Source organism: Mustelus asterias, chromosome 18 (assembly GCF_964213995.1).
Source record: "Mustelus asterias chromosome 18, sMusAst1.hap1.1, whole genome shotgun sequence".
NCBI lineage: Eukaryota > Metazoa > Chordata > Chondrichthyes > Carcharhiniformes > Triakidae > Mustelus > Mustelus asterias.
The window spans coordinates 49,650,127-49,664,358 of record NC_135818.1 but is presented as its reverse complement, the minus strand read 5'-3'; the positions used below and the strand labels follow the sequence as shown (position 1 = coordinate 49,664,358).

The 14,232-nt window shown below is 37.7% G+C and overlaps 1 protein-coding gene across 1 annotated transcript in view; it reads right to left on the bottom strand.

Moving 5' to 3' along the window:
- Positions 1-1,629: 1,629 nt before the first annotated feature.
- atg14 (autophagy related 14) overlaps positions 1,630-14,232 on the bottom strand; it is a 44,039-nt gene continuing 31,436 nt past the window's right edge. The window contains exons 7-10 of the mRNA XM_078233882.1: positions 12,428-12,545; positions 10,754-10,844; positions 10,402-10,487; positions 1,630-5,315 (exon numbers count right to left, since the gene is read on the bottom strand). Coding sequence (XP_078090008.1) covers positions 5,006-5,315; positions 10,402-10,487; positions 10,754-10,844; positions 12,428-12,545 — 605 coding nt within the window. The 3' untranslated portion in view covers positions 1,630-5,005. The remainder of the gene's footprint in view (positions 5,316-10,401; positions 10,488-10,753; positions 10,845-12,427; positions 12,546-14,232) is intronic.

The window sequence follows — 14,232 nt, the reverse complement described above, 5'->3', positions numbered from 1 at the left end:
CTGGAACTTGTTGCCGGGGGAAGTAGTGGAAGCAGATACGGTAGTGGCTTTTAAGGGGCGTCTTGACAAGTACATGAATGAGATGGGAATAGAGGGATATGGTCCCCGGAAGCGTAGGGGGTTTTAGGCAGCACGGTCGGTGCAGGCTTGGAGGGCCAAAGGGCCTGTTCCTGTGCTGTAATTTTCTTTGTTCTTTGTCCATCTCACCCACAGATAAATATCTGAGGACACCAAGGATGAGTGTGTGTCACAGGCAAGGCATCAGCCAATCTTAGAGAAGTAGAAGGCTGCATTCTTTAAAGCATGAAAGTCACACATAATGGAAATAAATGTCATAACACTCATTTCCCAAGTGTCATTTACTTAGCCATATACTCCCATCACATTTTGTTGACCGACTCCAAGTAAAACTACAGCAAATCAGAACTGAAGTCACTTGTGGGTTGCACAAATAAAAAATATTAGAAAATCATTAAGGTAACCTAATCAAATAAGGCACAATAAAAATCAACCAATCCTAAAATTCAGGATCTGGGGTAAATTCAAAAATAATCTGTAGAAATTTATAGAAATGTCTTCTTCAGGAAATGATGGAAAGATTTTGTATTGATTCATTCAAATGCAAATTGGATTTCATTCAGAAAATAACAATTTGGGATCCAGCATGTGTTAAATAGTATATTCTGCAGGCAAAAGCTCTCCTTCACTTAGCTTTTCATTGCATCATTTCTGGGTCCATTCTTCATTGAAGGATGGAGATTGATTGTTGTGATTACTCAACAATACCATTAGCATTGTGTCATACAACTACCAAAAGTATAACTAGATCTTTGTCATTCAATAATTCCCACATTCCCAAGAGCCCTAATTCCTTCCGTACTATCTGCTTTTAAAGTTTATTTACTTGTGCAATGAAATACTATGAAAATCCCAGAGTCGCCACATTCCGGCGTCTGTTTGGGTACATGAGGGAAAATTTAACACGGCCAATACAGCTAACCAGCACATCTTTCAGACTGAGGGGGGAAACCAGAGCACCCGGAGAAACCCACAGACATGGGGAGAATGTGCAGACTCTGCACAGTGATGCAAGCCCGTTTTGGAACCCGGATCCCTGGCACTGAGAGGCAGCAGTGCTAACCACAGTGCCACCGTTCTGTTCTTCATTTGAAATCAGCATATAGTTATTACTAGAATTGTTGCAAATTATTTTCTTTGTTGCTCTGGGACAGAGTTTCCATCAAGCTGAAGTAGATGAAGGGAAAATAACTCTCATTCAGCATGAACTTGTAAGATTGTCGAGGATCATTCTTGCTCCAAGAATTAAGGTAAGTAAATTCTCATCTTGATGTTTAACAAACGATTTGGCATTTTTAAAATTATAAATTATCAATTTATTTTTATATAGCATATTAAATTATAAATATAAAAGGATCTTTCTTTTAGCAACCATTGCTATTAGCGAAAGGTGAAATGAACATGAGAAATAAAAGCAGGAGTTGACCATTTGGCCCAACGTGCCTACTCCACCATTCAATATGATTGTAGCCTTCAACTCTACCTTCTTGCCCACTCCCCATATCCCTTAATTCCCTGAGACAAAAAAAAATTCAAATCACAAAATTAAAATTAAATTTTTTAAATGCAAGATCAATTCTAAAGGACCGATCTTTTTATTGCTTTGGCAAGTTGGATCAATACTCCATTCTCTTTTCTTACTGACCACTCTTTAGATCTTGTGAATAAGTAATCTGTATCTGATTGAACACTTAACAGTTATGCTAATCTTAGATTCAGGATTTACAATTTTGATGTAAAACATCTCGAGGGCAATTAGAAATGGGCAAGAAATACTAGCCTAGCCAATGAATAAAAAAACTTCCTATCAAACCATTTAACTAAAAATGAAAATGTGAACATTAAGAACAATTGGTTTATAATATTCTGTCAACTATGCCAAAAATCTAAAATATGTAATTCAAGAATAGACTAGTCAGTCCCTTTTAACCTGCCATAACTATGTAATTTTAGTGAACACTGCTAACTTAATAACTTTAAATGGTTTTGTCATTATTTAACATTACAAGTGATTTTATAAAGAGCCTTGTAAAAATTGTAAAGTGAAATTAATTATTTGAAATTTAAGTCAATCAAAACTCTGAACCTTTATCTTCATGCCATCTGATCAAAAGGTAGCGAAGTTAAATGTTGATCAGCCCATGCAATTGTTTCAACTTAACTAGCAAATGTTTAAAAGAAACAAATAATTGCTATTCCATTGCCTTGTTACTCAACATGTTTCATTGCCCACAGCAGTCTAACTATATTGACGCAGTAAAACTGATGATGGTAAAATATAACCCTTCTTCATCAGACTAGGACTATTCTTTAAAATGTTTCACATTCAGTTTTGATGGAAAATATGTACAATTTTACATTGGGTTTGATTATTGAAAAGAGAAGGAAACTGGAGGTGTAGTAATTTTTATGCGAAGTATGATTCTTTCAACAAGAGGAGGGCTAGTTTAAGTGAATTTAAAAGTTACCCAGGTGGATTAGAATCAAAGATTGGCATCTAAAACAGTAATTCAGCAATGGGAACCCTTCAAAGAGGAGATGGATTGGGTACATCTAGGCACACTTCCACAAGGGGAAGTAGAAGGGCACTTCAAAGGTACAGTTTCCTGGATGACAAGATAAAAAGATTAAAATTAAACAGATGAAGAAGCTTTTGATGTCAGGTTCATAACTAAGTAAAGAATACTAGTATAGGAGTGAACTGAAAAAGGAAATGACAAAAATAGTATACAAAAAAATAGATTCGTAGGTAATATAAAAGGGCATCTAAAACTGGTTTATAAACATGGATAAAAATAGTCCAAGGGTGGGGTCAACTAGGGTTCAAATATGAGATTATCTTGTGGAGATCAGAGAGCATGCCCATGGCAACAAATGATCACTTTTCATGTCTTCATTAAAGAAATAGATGTTGCCAATGTCAGTAAAGGAGTAGGTCGAGAAATTTTAAAAATATGCACAAAAATAGATACTTAAGCTGGCATTACTCTAATTGAAGAATCACCTGGTCACAATTAGATTCATCTTGGGTTTCCTAGAAAACTAAGGATGGAAAATTGCCAAGGCTTTGGCCACAATTTTTCAATCCTCAAATTTGGAAGCAGTGTTATTGGAGAGGAAAGCAAATATTATACTGCTGTTCAAAGAAAACCAAGTGATTACAGGTCAATAAGCTTAGAGATGGATATAAGTTTGGAGATACTTTGAACATTAATCTGGGACACAATTAATTGGCACTTGGAAATAAATGGGTGAATAAATGAAAGTCAGCAGTAATTTGTTGCTGACAAATCCTATTTGCCAAATTTGAGTTAGTTGAGGTGACAGAGGGTGGATTAGCATGGTACAGCTGATGTACATATGGACTTCCAAAATACATTTGATACAGTGCCTCAAAAGATTGTCAAAATTAAAGCCCATGGAATTTATTAGATACAAAATTAGCTGAGGAAGAAGTTTCAGTATGGTTAATGTGTGCTCTCAGATCAGAGGAAAGAATAAAATCTATTTATACAAACTTTGGCCAGAGTTCAGTGTTGTAACTACTGAATCCTGACTTAGGTTGAGAGGGTAGAATTTCAAAGTTTACAAATAACACAAAATGCAAATGCAGTGAAAATGAGAAGCATACTAACACAAGTGCTAAACGATTAATTTTGGTAGGAAGAAGGAGGAGAGGCAATACCAACAAGATGGCACAATTTTAAAGGGCTACAGGAACAGAGACCGTGGTGTATGTACACAAGTCTTTTTCAAGGGGGCATCACAAGCTGAGACAGTTGTTAAGAAGCAGATATGATCCTTGGCTTTATATAAATAGAAGAATTGGTTACAAAAGCAAGGACGTTCTGTTTAAATTTTAAGACATGCTTAGCTCCCAGCTGGGATACTAAACCATTTTTGAACACTGCACTTTAGAAATGCAATGGCACAAAGAGGGTGCAGAGATTTAATAGCATGGAACTAGGGATGAAAGACTTTAGTTATGTGGAGAAACTATAGAAATTGGGATTGTTCTCCTTTAAGGAAATAGGGTAAAGTGAGATTTGGCAGATGGTCAAAATCTTGAAAGGTTTGATACGTTAAATAAGGAGAATCTTTCACATAACAGCATATTTTTTCCCCTTATGATCTGCACTGAGTGGAAGCAATTCAATAAATGTTCAAATATTTGGAAAGGAAAAAATTGATGGGATATAGAAGAGCAGATAATGAAAATTAATTGAAGAGCCTAATGGGCAAATGCCCTTCTGTTTGATTCTAATTCCCTTTCATACAAGAAAATAATGGCAATGGCACATGCTTCTTCATAGTTTTATTTATAAAAGGTAAATTTTATCACTGACCTGTTGCCTCAGATACAACCTTGCAGGTGTCTGTTGTGATGGTAATTATAGGAAGCATATCGGGGTAAGTTAACTTTGGCGGGGGGGGGGGGGGGTCGTCAAGTGCCAATGAAAACAGTCCAAGAGGTAATTTGATTGTATCTAATTTGATAAAACTACATTCTAATCTGGATTCCCCTTGAACAAAGTGACTTTCAAGTTGATTTATGAAGTTACACACTGCCCAGTAAACCTCCTCAACACCCTCCTTCCACCAATGCAGTCTATCAGAGAAGGTCTGACTTATGGATCACAATGTCAGTAATAAAATTGATTTGTCTAAAAACAAAATTTACTACTTTTCTATAAAAATGAGTAATACTTGACCAAAAAGTGCTCCAAGCAATGCCAGTCTCAATTTCAATCACACACTAATTTACTCAGAGAAGATAGTTCCATTATACTGAATTTGGCCAGTTGCAGCTTTCAGTGGCTTTATGCTTCTGATGCATATAAACACAATTGTCTAGTTTTGTTATTGTGTTTTATAGGCACTATTCAAGTGTTGTTTTCACATGTTTGTGTTCTAGTTCAGCAAATCATCAGCGGTGTCCATAGTACTGTTTCCACCATGATGTAACAGAAGCTGCTGCAGAAGAGATCATACCACCCGTGCTGTTGCTATTGCTGATTGGCTGAGATGCTTGCATGGCTTGGCTTTGCAGTACTTCCACTGGCTGAGAAGGGATATCATAAAATTTAGGACTGGGTACCGTCTCCCAATCTGTTCCCAAATCAGTCTCTTCATCAGTTACATATTCATCGCCACTCTCATCCGTCTGAGCAGCAATATTAGGGTCTACCAACTCCATTGAATCTTCAAGATCAGCACTGATTTCGAAAGGCCCGGACCTAAATTCAAAAACATTACATTTTATGCACATATATTAATGTACAGATTCTCAAATATTGATTTTCACCCCTAAAGAATGTTGCAAATTCTTACATTTGAATGTACAATTAGTTCAAATTATCTAAGGCAGTATAGTTTTAAAATAGTCATTACTCCTACTTGCCAATGGATGAAAATCACATTTTGAAATATTGAAGCTCTGTTCACATGTCTAAAATACATTTCATCTGTCGGCAAGTAGAAATCATGATACATCTTTTTGCGTATATCCAATCTGTGCCAAAGGAAAAAAAAACAGTGCAATGATACAGGGTGTGAAGTTTACATTTCTTTATTCCGACTTGCTCAACAGCTAAAGGAAGATAATGTTTTAATGTAATTATGTTCAGATACAGATAGAACCAAAGCAGACTTAAAATATCTGGAACTACCAATATTCATGAACTATAGATGACAGCAAGTCATGACCAATACAGCATATTCAAATTGAGACTTGAGAATGGTTAACTTAAGGGATAATGCAAAGTAGAAATTTTCAGAATTCACCATTTAGTGGGCAATACTTTTCTTTCAATTCTTTTCTTCCACTTCCTCTCCAAAGATTGGATAGGAATCATGGCTATATTTTTAATGATTCACAATACCAAGTGGGAGTGACTTTGTCACTACAAGGTAAGTTTTAAATTAAATACAAGTATGGCAAGTAATACAATAGTTTTTACTGACTGGCTGCCTGCAGTCCACATCTGTTGCATTTCATGAACACCCATCTTCAAACAGTTGCTTTTATATTACTGCCAGATAAAGTTTCCATATTGCAGCTGCTTCTCACTACAACCTGATGGAGTCCCAATTCTTTGCCTCTTCCTGCCTATCTGGCTTCAGATGCTTTGCCCCATGCTACTTCTCCCTACTCATCCAACTCTTGAGCTATACACCCCCTCACCAACCATAAGTGAATAGGTTGCTCCTAACTGTTCCTGCCTACAAAACTCAAAAGGAGACAAATAAATTAATGGAATAAACTGAAGAGCAGGAAAAAGTGAAACAAGAGTGAAAACTAAGAGCAAAAGTGATTTCAGACTTTTGTTCCCACTGCTTTGTTGTGATGTCCTTCATGGAAAAGTGTGGTGAGGAAGTGGGGTGGTTGGTGCTACGAATACCTTAAGTTCCAAAATGACACCGGTGGTGCACATTCCACTTGTGGACAAATCACTCTGGACACCACATTGGAGCAGATGTGAATGCACTTGCAGTAAACATCTGAAAGTAGGCAGATCATGACATCAATCAGCATGCAATGCTGATTTAACATAAGTGAGGCCATTTTGGAGCTTAATATTCTAACCAACAGGCTTTTTCACCTTGCACATATGAAAACATATTCAATAACAGGAAGACTCCCCTTGCCATTCACCTTACTGACCACACCAGCACCATTTAAAAAGATCAACAATGTACAGATTAGTTTCTGGTTGATTTCTTCTGACTGTTGCAATAATTTTGATAAGTGTTTAGTGCTTTCTTTAACTGCTCAAAGTTGCAAGAGTTTACATAGAGTGGTGCGAAATGTGCTGAAGGACTATTGCTGAGTTCAAGGCTTCTACAGAAACTAGTTCCTCCTGAACATGGGTGCAATACTAGGCATTTCCCAGGGAATACTGTATGACTTAACAGAACTAACTGCGGAAACAGAGAGCAGGACAGACTGCTGCAAATGGGAGAGGCTCTTGGGAGAACTCTCCTACATGAACCCAGGGAAAACAGTGTGCAAGGATGGCTGCACAGGAACTTGCCACCTGCTGCAACCTAAAATTGCCACTGCCAGTATTTGTGAAGGTGAACATGGCGATGAACTTCAATGTGAACTGCTCCTTCCAGGCAGGTGCTGGAGATACTTGCAATGCCTTACAGTTAAATAAAAATTTAAAAGGAATGCTTAAGCTACTGCTCAAGTTCTGTCGACACTCCGTTTTCTGACTTTTGCCTCTTCTTTTCAACATCATCCTGCTCCTCAGCTGTCCATTCAAATATAGCTAACAACATTTCATTTTCTGTTGCCGGAGACAAGTAGCTCAGCATCAGAAGTATGAGGAGGGAGAGGATGCAACCTATATAGCCCTCTTTTCAGGCTGTGAAGAACTCATCTAAGTGAAAAGCTTCAGAGTTTTTCCAGCATTTTCTGTTTTAGTTTGCTTTTCCAAACAGCCACTGGAGATTAGAGCCATCAGTGACTTTTTCTCTGTTAATATCTGCCATCTTTATATCTCATTTGCAGGCATCTTCGTGACTCAAAGACTAATTCACTGCACAGGACTTTGTGTATATGACTGTCATCCATCAGATGAATGTGAGCAACACAGGTTCCTTTATAGTAGAATCCAGTATTTCCCCCTCTCTAGGTCCAGCTTCCCAGGGGCATAATTTTAATATTTTTCTTGATAAAGAATGCAGTTAATACTAATTATGACATTAAGTATTTTCAAATCTTGTACCACCTTTACTCAGAGTAGAAAGTAAATGCTGCCAGAATCATGCTATTCTACCCTCGTATTTTCAAGTATTCATTTGGTTACTGGGATTTTATTCTGGGAGAGTTAGGTACTCCCTGGTGGAAAACAGCAGACCTCATTTCTACCAGATCAGAAAATCATAATCCACCCAAATTAAACAAGCTTTTGCAGATCAAAATAACAAACAGAATATGTAGTTTGTAGATCAACCCACTTCATCACTGTGGTAACTGACTTGAACATGTCCGGATACTACTTCACATCCTCGGTCACCTTTGTGTGCTTGATCTTGCCCCAATTCAATGAAATTTTGCTGAGCCAGTCACACCCTAGCGAAGTCGACCCTTACCTTTGACCTTGCTTTGATACCTTGCTTCTTGACTATTATGTGTAATATCGACTTCCAACACCCCAAGCAAAGATATGTACTCTCCGGTGTACGTCCAAAGATTAATCTTTGCTGGAAAGTGCTGGCTCTTGGTTAGAATCCTATGTCAACCTGTAGTTTTCCTCACTAATTACAGATGCGGAGGCTCCAGGGGCATCTTGATCTGTTTACCATTGACTACAACTGTGGCAAAAATATTCTCTGCTAGCATCTCATCGATTTTGAACATGTCGTAAGCTTGCGTGTCTGCCTGCTCTGAGCTTTCTACGTGGTGTGTAGTTGATCGAGACTTCTTTGAATTAAAACTTTTGTTCAGCCCTCAGCTTACTCTTCGCAGCCCTGCATTTCTTCAGTAAATGTCCTTTCTTGCTGCATTGGTGACAAACAGCATCCATAAACTTGCAATGATTGGCAGAGTGTGGTCCATCACACCCAAAACACTCCAGTGCTTTCACCTTTCTACTTGCAGCTTTTTTCTGTCCTCGGTACAATGCCCTACCATTTGCCTGCTGAACATGTCTAGTATTTCTGGCAGCCATTTCTATGCCCTGAGAAATTTCTAGAGCCTTCTTAAAACAGTGTGGCTTCCCCCAACAATCGATGCTGAATGCTATCCTTGTTAATGCCGCAGGCCAGCCTATTGCTGAGCATATAATCTAAAACTGCTCTAAAAGCAGTGTTCTGAAAGCTGACATAATTCTTTATAATGAGTTATCAATTGAGCTGCTTTTCAAAAATGGTTATGAAATTTGAATCTTTGCACAATCACCGAGGGCTTTGGATTATGGTGAGTCTGGACCACAGCAAATGAAATCTTCCCTGGTTTCCATGGCATAGCCTGATTCATCAACTTATAAGTCTTCGCCCCACATACACAAAGCAGAATTGAGCACTGCTTCTCCTCATCATCTATTCTATTTGTTAAAACGAAATGCAGTACCCTCTCCATATATTCAGCCCAGTCCTCTCTTTCATCAAACTCTCCGATTGGCCCAAACATAGCCATGGCTAACTTGAAATTCCGGCAAATAAATTCATGATGTAAACTAGCTACTCACGGTATGCAAACCTCATGTTGTCACACCGAACATCGAAACATTTTTGCTTTCTCTTCACTTTCCATTTTTTCTTCAATGTCAAAAATATGCAGTAGCTTGAGACCACAATATGTCAAATGTGTTGTTTAAGAGAAGGAACTTCTTCATGTAAATAAATACCGAAGTTTAACAGTCACAGTAACCCAGCAGAACAGTAATAAAAACGGAAGCATAAGTAAAACTGGTCTTGCCTGCAGAACACACTCTTGCAGACTGAAAAGCCCACCAAAGCCTGCACATGCTCAGAACCCTGAACATGCCAGTAAAATAATTACATAGAAGAGTATAAAAATAGTCTGTACTCGAACTGTCACTGACACACAACCTAATCAGCACAACTTGTTTACACAAGTTACAAAGTATGAAAATGGAAAGCCAATCATCATGGAACTTGATTGGAATATATTATGGGTGAAGACTGCTAACCAAAATTCAACTTGGATTAGGAAGGATAAGAGTGAAGATATAGCATGTATATCAACTCATGCGTATACACCACTTTTCCTACTGCTGCTGACCACTATTATCAAACAGATATGCCTAGAATCCCTACAGTGCAAGAGGTCATTCGGCTCAGAATCTGCACTAACTTTTCGACAGAACATCTTATCCAGGTTCTATCCCCATAACCCCACATATTTACTCTACTAATCCCCCTAACCTACACATCTTTGGACACAAAGGGGCAATTTAGTATGGCCAATCCACCGGAAGAAACCGGAGCACCCAGAGGAAACCCACAGGCATGGGAACGTGCAAACTCCATACAGTCACCCAAGGCTGGAATCAAACCCAGGTCCCTGGCAATGTGAAGCAGCAGGGCTAACCACTGTGTCACCCCAATGAGTCATGCAGGAAAGATTTATTCTAGGCTCACCTAATGCCCTCCCCTAACGCATGTTGCATAACCATTGCCCTTTACATGGAAAACATTTAACATCATTAATTAACCACCTTTTTAAAATGTCAATATATGCTTAAAGCATCGTAGTTGGAGGAGAAACAAATTAATCAGAATTAAACTTTGAAGAGTAATTTACCTGAAATTACAAAGACTGTTCTCAAACTTACTAAAGATCCAACTTACCTGCCCAGGTTTTTATTTTCAGGACTGACCAAGTGCATAATATTTCGGAGTGTGTGCAAGGGATGCAACAGTTCTGGGTTAACATGCTGTGTGATAAGAAAATGTTACAAAATATTAACAATATTAGAAATTAAGTTAGTGTGAACTAAGAATTTTGTCGATTTTGTTACGATAAATTGTAAACGTGGTTTTTAAAAAACCTGGACTACCACATTGCCGCATTTTTCAGCTTCTAGTAACTTAAAACTGTGCCGAGGTATTTAAGAGTAACAAAATTACTAGGTACAAAGGCAGTCAAGCAGTTTAAAAAAACTGAAATTCAAAATTTAAATGTAATTGGCGTCTGTGATACCTGGGAAAAGCAGAGATGCAGGATGTTTGTGTTTAGCTTATTCACTGCTCGAATGAACTTCTTTCTGCTCATATTCTCTTCACAAAACTCACTGCAGAAGACAAAGCACCTTAGGAATACAAAATTCATTCAATTTTTGCGAAACTATGATAAACTAGAAATGTTTTTTATACTGATCAAAATAGAATTAGTTCAATATATTAGCAACATCGTTATGTAGGTGTTTTGGAACAAAATATATTGGCACAATAGCATTTAAAAGCTTTGAGAATTTTCAGAATGAATGATAAAAACCAAGTAAACAACGGCATTCTGGGCAAAACTATTTCAATTCAGCAATCATAAATAATAGGTCATCGACCAGGCACTGCCTTTTTGCAGTTAAATTAGTTCAATCCTATATGCTTAAAGGCAGTCACCTAGAGTTAGGTTGGAAAAAAACTGGGAAGAACAATTACAAGCAATTTATATTTTGTTCATGTCAGGTTTGATGGTTGTTATTTTTCGTAGGTATGAGGTACTGACATTTAAAAGAAGAAAGTAAAATCGTAATTATTTTCAAGCCATCTCTGGGATTTGGTCTAGGTCCAACCACCTGTAAATTTTGCTTTCATTTAGACTAGTGTCAGTCACAAGCTCTGCACTGTTGAAGTGAAAAAATTTTTTTTAAGCTCGAGATATGGAAGTCAGATTTCATCAGGACAATAGACAGAAAACCTGCTCACAGGCCTGTATTATCTTGACAGGTCAAAATCTGAATTCCTTTGCAGAGGATTCAATGAGTAAGGGCACCACATAATGTGGAACTAAGCTGTTTATACCAGAGATTCTCGGTTTAATTCCCAATAAATACTGGGTTGACCCATGTACACAAAGATTGTAAGGGTTGATAGGTTTGACAGCAATTACACGTCAGTAATCCAAACCCAGAAATAGGAAACTGAGCTTGAATGCCAACTTCTATTGGAATCAAGTATCCTGTCTCTGCGTGAGTATTAGGAACAACATGATGATACAAAAGAAAAATACTGCTGGTGTTGGAAATCTAAAATAAAAACAGAAAATGCTGGTAACATTCAACAGGTCAGGCAGCATCTGTGGATGAAGCAGAGCTGAGACATTTAACTGTTTCTCTTTACAGACGCTACTTGACTCGATAATTATCAGCATTTTGCATTTATTTTGAGAGCAGGATTCAGTTGGCTGTAGGATAGCCTAATAGTTCTCACTGTCCAATCTCTTTTCAAAAATGGAAATTTCACTAATGTTGTGGCGGGTGCCAGTGCTTGTTGAATCACATCCTAACCATAAGGGATCACCTGCAGCAGAGGAAGTGTAAAGGAGAATATATTAGAGAATACCATTTCTGGTATTTGATTTAGCACTTTTATAATCTTTAGCCAATTCCACTAAGTAATTAAAACAGAAAAGGCAGAATCTCTCTTAGAATGCGTTTTCTTCTTGTCAGAGGAAGTTTCTTGTGGTATTTCTTTTTAGTCACCCTTTAACAACTTCTTGATTTTGAAAATCAGGGCCAAGGCATTTCTAGTGGTCCAACTGCCAATGGATTAGTCTTAAAATAATAAAACAAAACTTCTTCTTACCCAGTGGAGAATTTAATTCGCATGCTTCTGAAGATTTACTATTATAATTATTTGATTTTAGGATACTCGCCTGTTGCAAAGTCTTTTGGGAAGATTTACATCAAGAATGTGAGAAAGTATATTTGCTAGTTGTGTAGCATAGCACAATGCTGCACTGATGGTATAGGCTGGGTTACTTTGCTCCATATCTGTATATAAACAACACAGGGCAAGATATAGGTTGAAAAAGATCCACAAACATGCATTTCCAAATCTTTAATATCACAAAAATACTTAGAGAGCAACAACTTGCACATTTATAGTGTCTTTAACATTGTAAAACATCCCAAGCATTTTAGCAGGAGCATAACCAAAAAGCATTTATATAGTACCTTTAACATAATAAAATGCCCCAAGGTAATTCAACAAAGAGTTATCAAACAGAGACTGACCAAAAGCTTGGTCAAAGAAGATGTTTTAAGGAACAGGGATGATAGTGGCTGAAGACAAAAAAGGTTTGAACATTAGTGGCCAAAGACAAAAAGATCTGAAATGTTTTTGTGATAAGCAATCATGTACACATCATAACACAAAGCAACAAGTTTACTGCGTGAGCGGCCCAAAGATTATAGCACTTTTAATGATCTGTAGTTAAATGCAAATGCTTTATAGGCTTCGTCAAGCTCCGTTTCTATTGGTGGAGCAAACAAGTAGACATCACAGGAGGCACTTGTCAGATAATTGTGCACATTTAAATCCTAGGTCAGAGATATCTTGACAATTGTAAACATAACTTGTATATTGCAATTTGTGAATATTAACCTGAATGTGAACAATTGAAAGGACAAAAGGAAAAATTACAGTCCCCAACAAATCATCTGAGAACACATTTTCTCTGCATTGAGAGTAAAGCTATTTTTATTATGAGGGCATTTTCATCCATATATTTGCTGATGGTTAAAGACAATTTCTAGAAAAATTGTTCAAATATGTTTTCTCAACATACAGCTGCTCATGAGGACAAAGTATTTTACAAATAACTTGAAGTCAAATGAATAATCAGCAAAATCATGGGAAATATTTGTATCTGACCACATTCCACACAAGGGTAACTGGCTGGTCTGCTCTAAATACTGGTAGCAACCATTTAATGACCACTGCAGTTGCTAGTTATTTAACGACTGTTTTTGTTTAACTATTAACTACTGTAAACTGGTATCTTTTGATCAATAAACCTTGGAACATCACTGAAAGCAACCCCTGACGCATAAGGAATTGTAAAAGTACCATGAGATGATTGCATTAGGACTAATGTTTTGACTCTAAATCTAACAACCAACCATCTCATCTAGCTGGGATGGTGACTTTTGAGTTACTTCATTATAAAGGAACAGAACACACACCCTATCAAGTATCAGTGGTACTTGAAGAGGGGGGAGTAGAGAGAAAGTGGGTGAGAGGAAATGGAGGAAGGGAAGAGAGGGAGAAGTGGGAAGGAGTCCCCTGGGGTCGCTGCACATTAACTAAAGTGTGAGCACTCAGCATGTCTCCAAATGAATGCTGTTTCCAGTCCTGTGTGAGAGAACAACCAGATTTGGGATTTTGGGAGTAAAGAAGGTAGGAACAAACACCCTCCTTCTTCCGTCCCTCATTAATCCACCCAACCTCACCAAGAGTTTGCATAACTGACCCTATACCTGAGCAGGCAAAGTCCCACAAAGTGACGTAGTAATCACCCTGCTCAATATCGCCAAACCTGATGAACAAATAACTCACCAGTGGCTTAATGTAGTATCACTGGAAGCGAAGGGGATCAAATTAGTGCCTTCAGATAGCCCAGAAGTGGTTTGGGCAGTTTGTGGAAACAGATGGCAACTTGTTCCAGGCTTGAGAGGC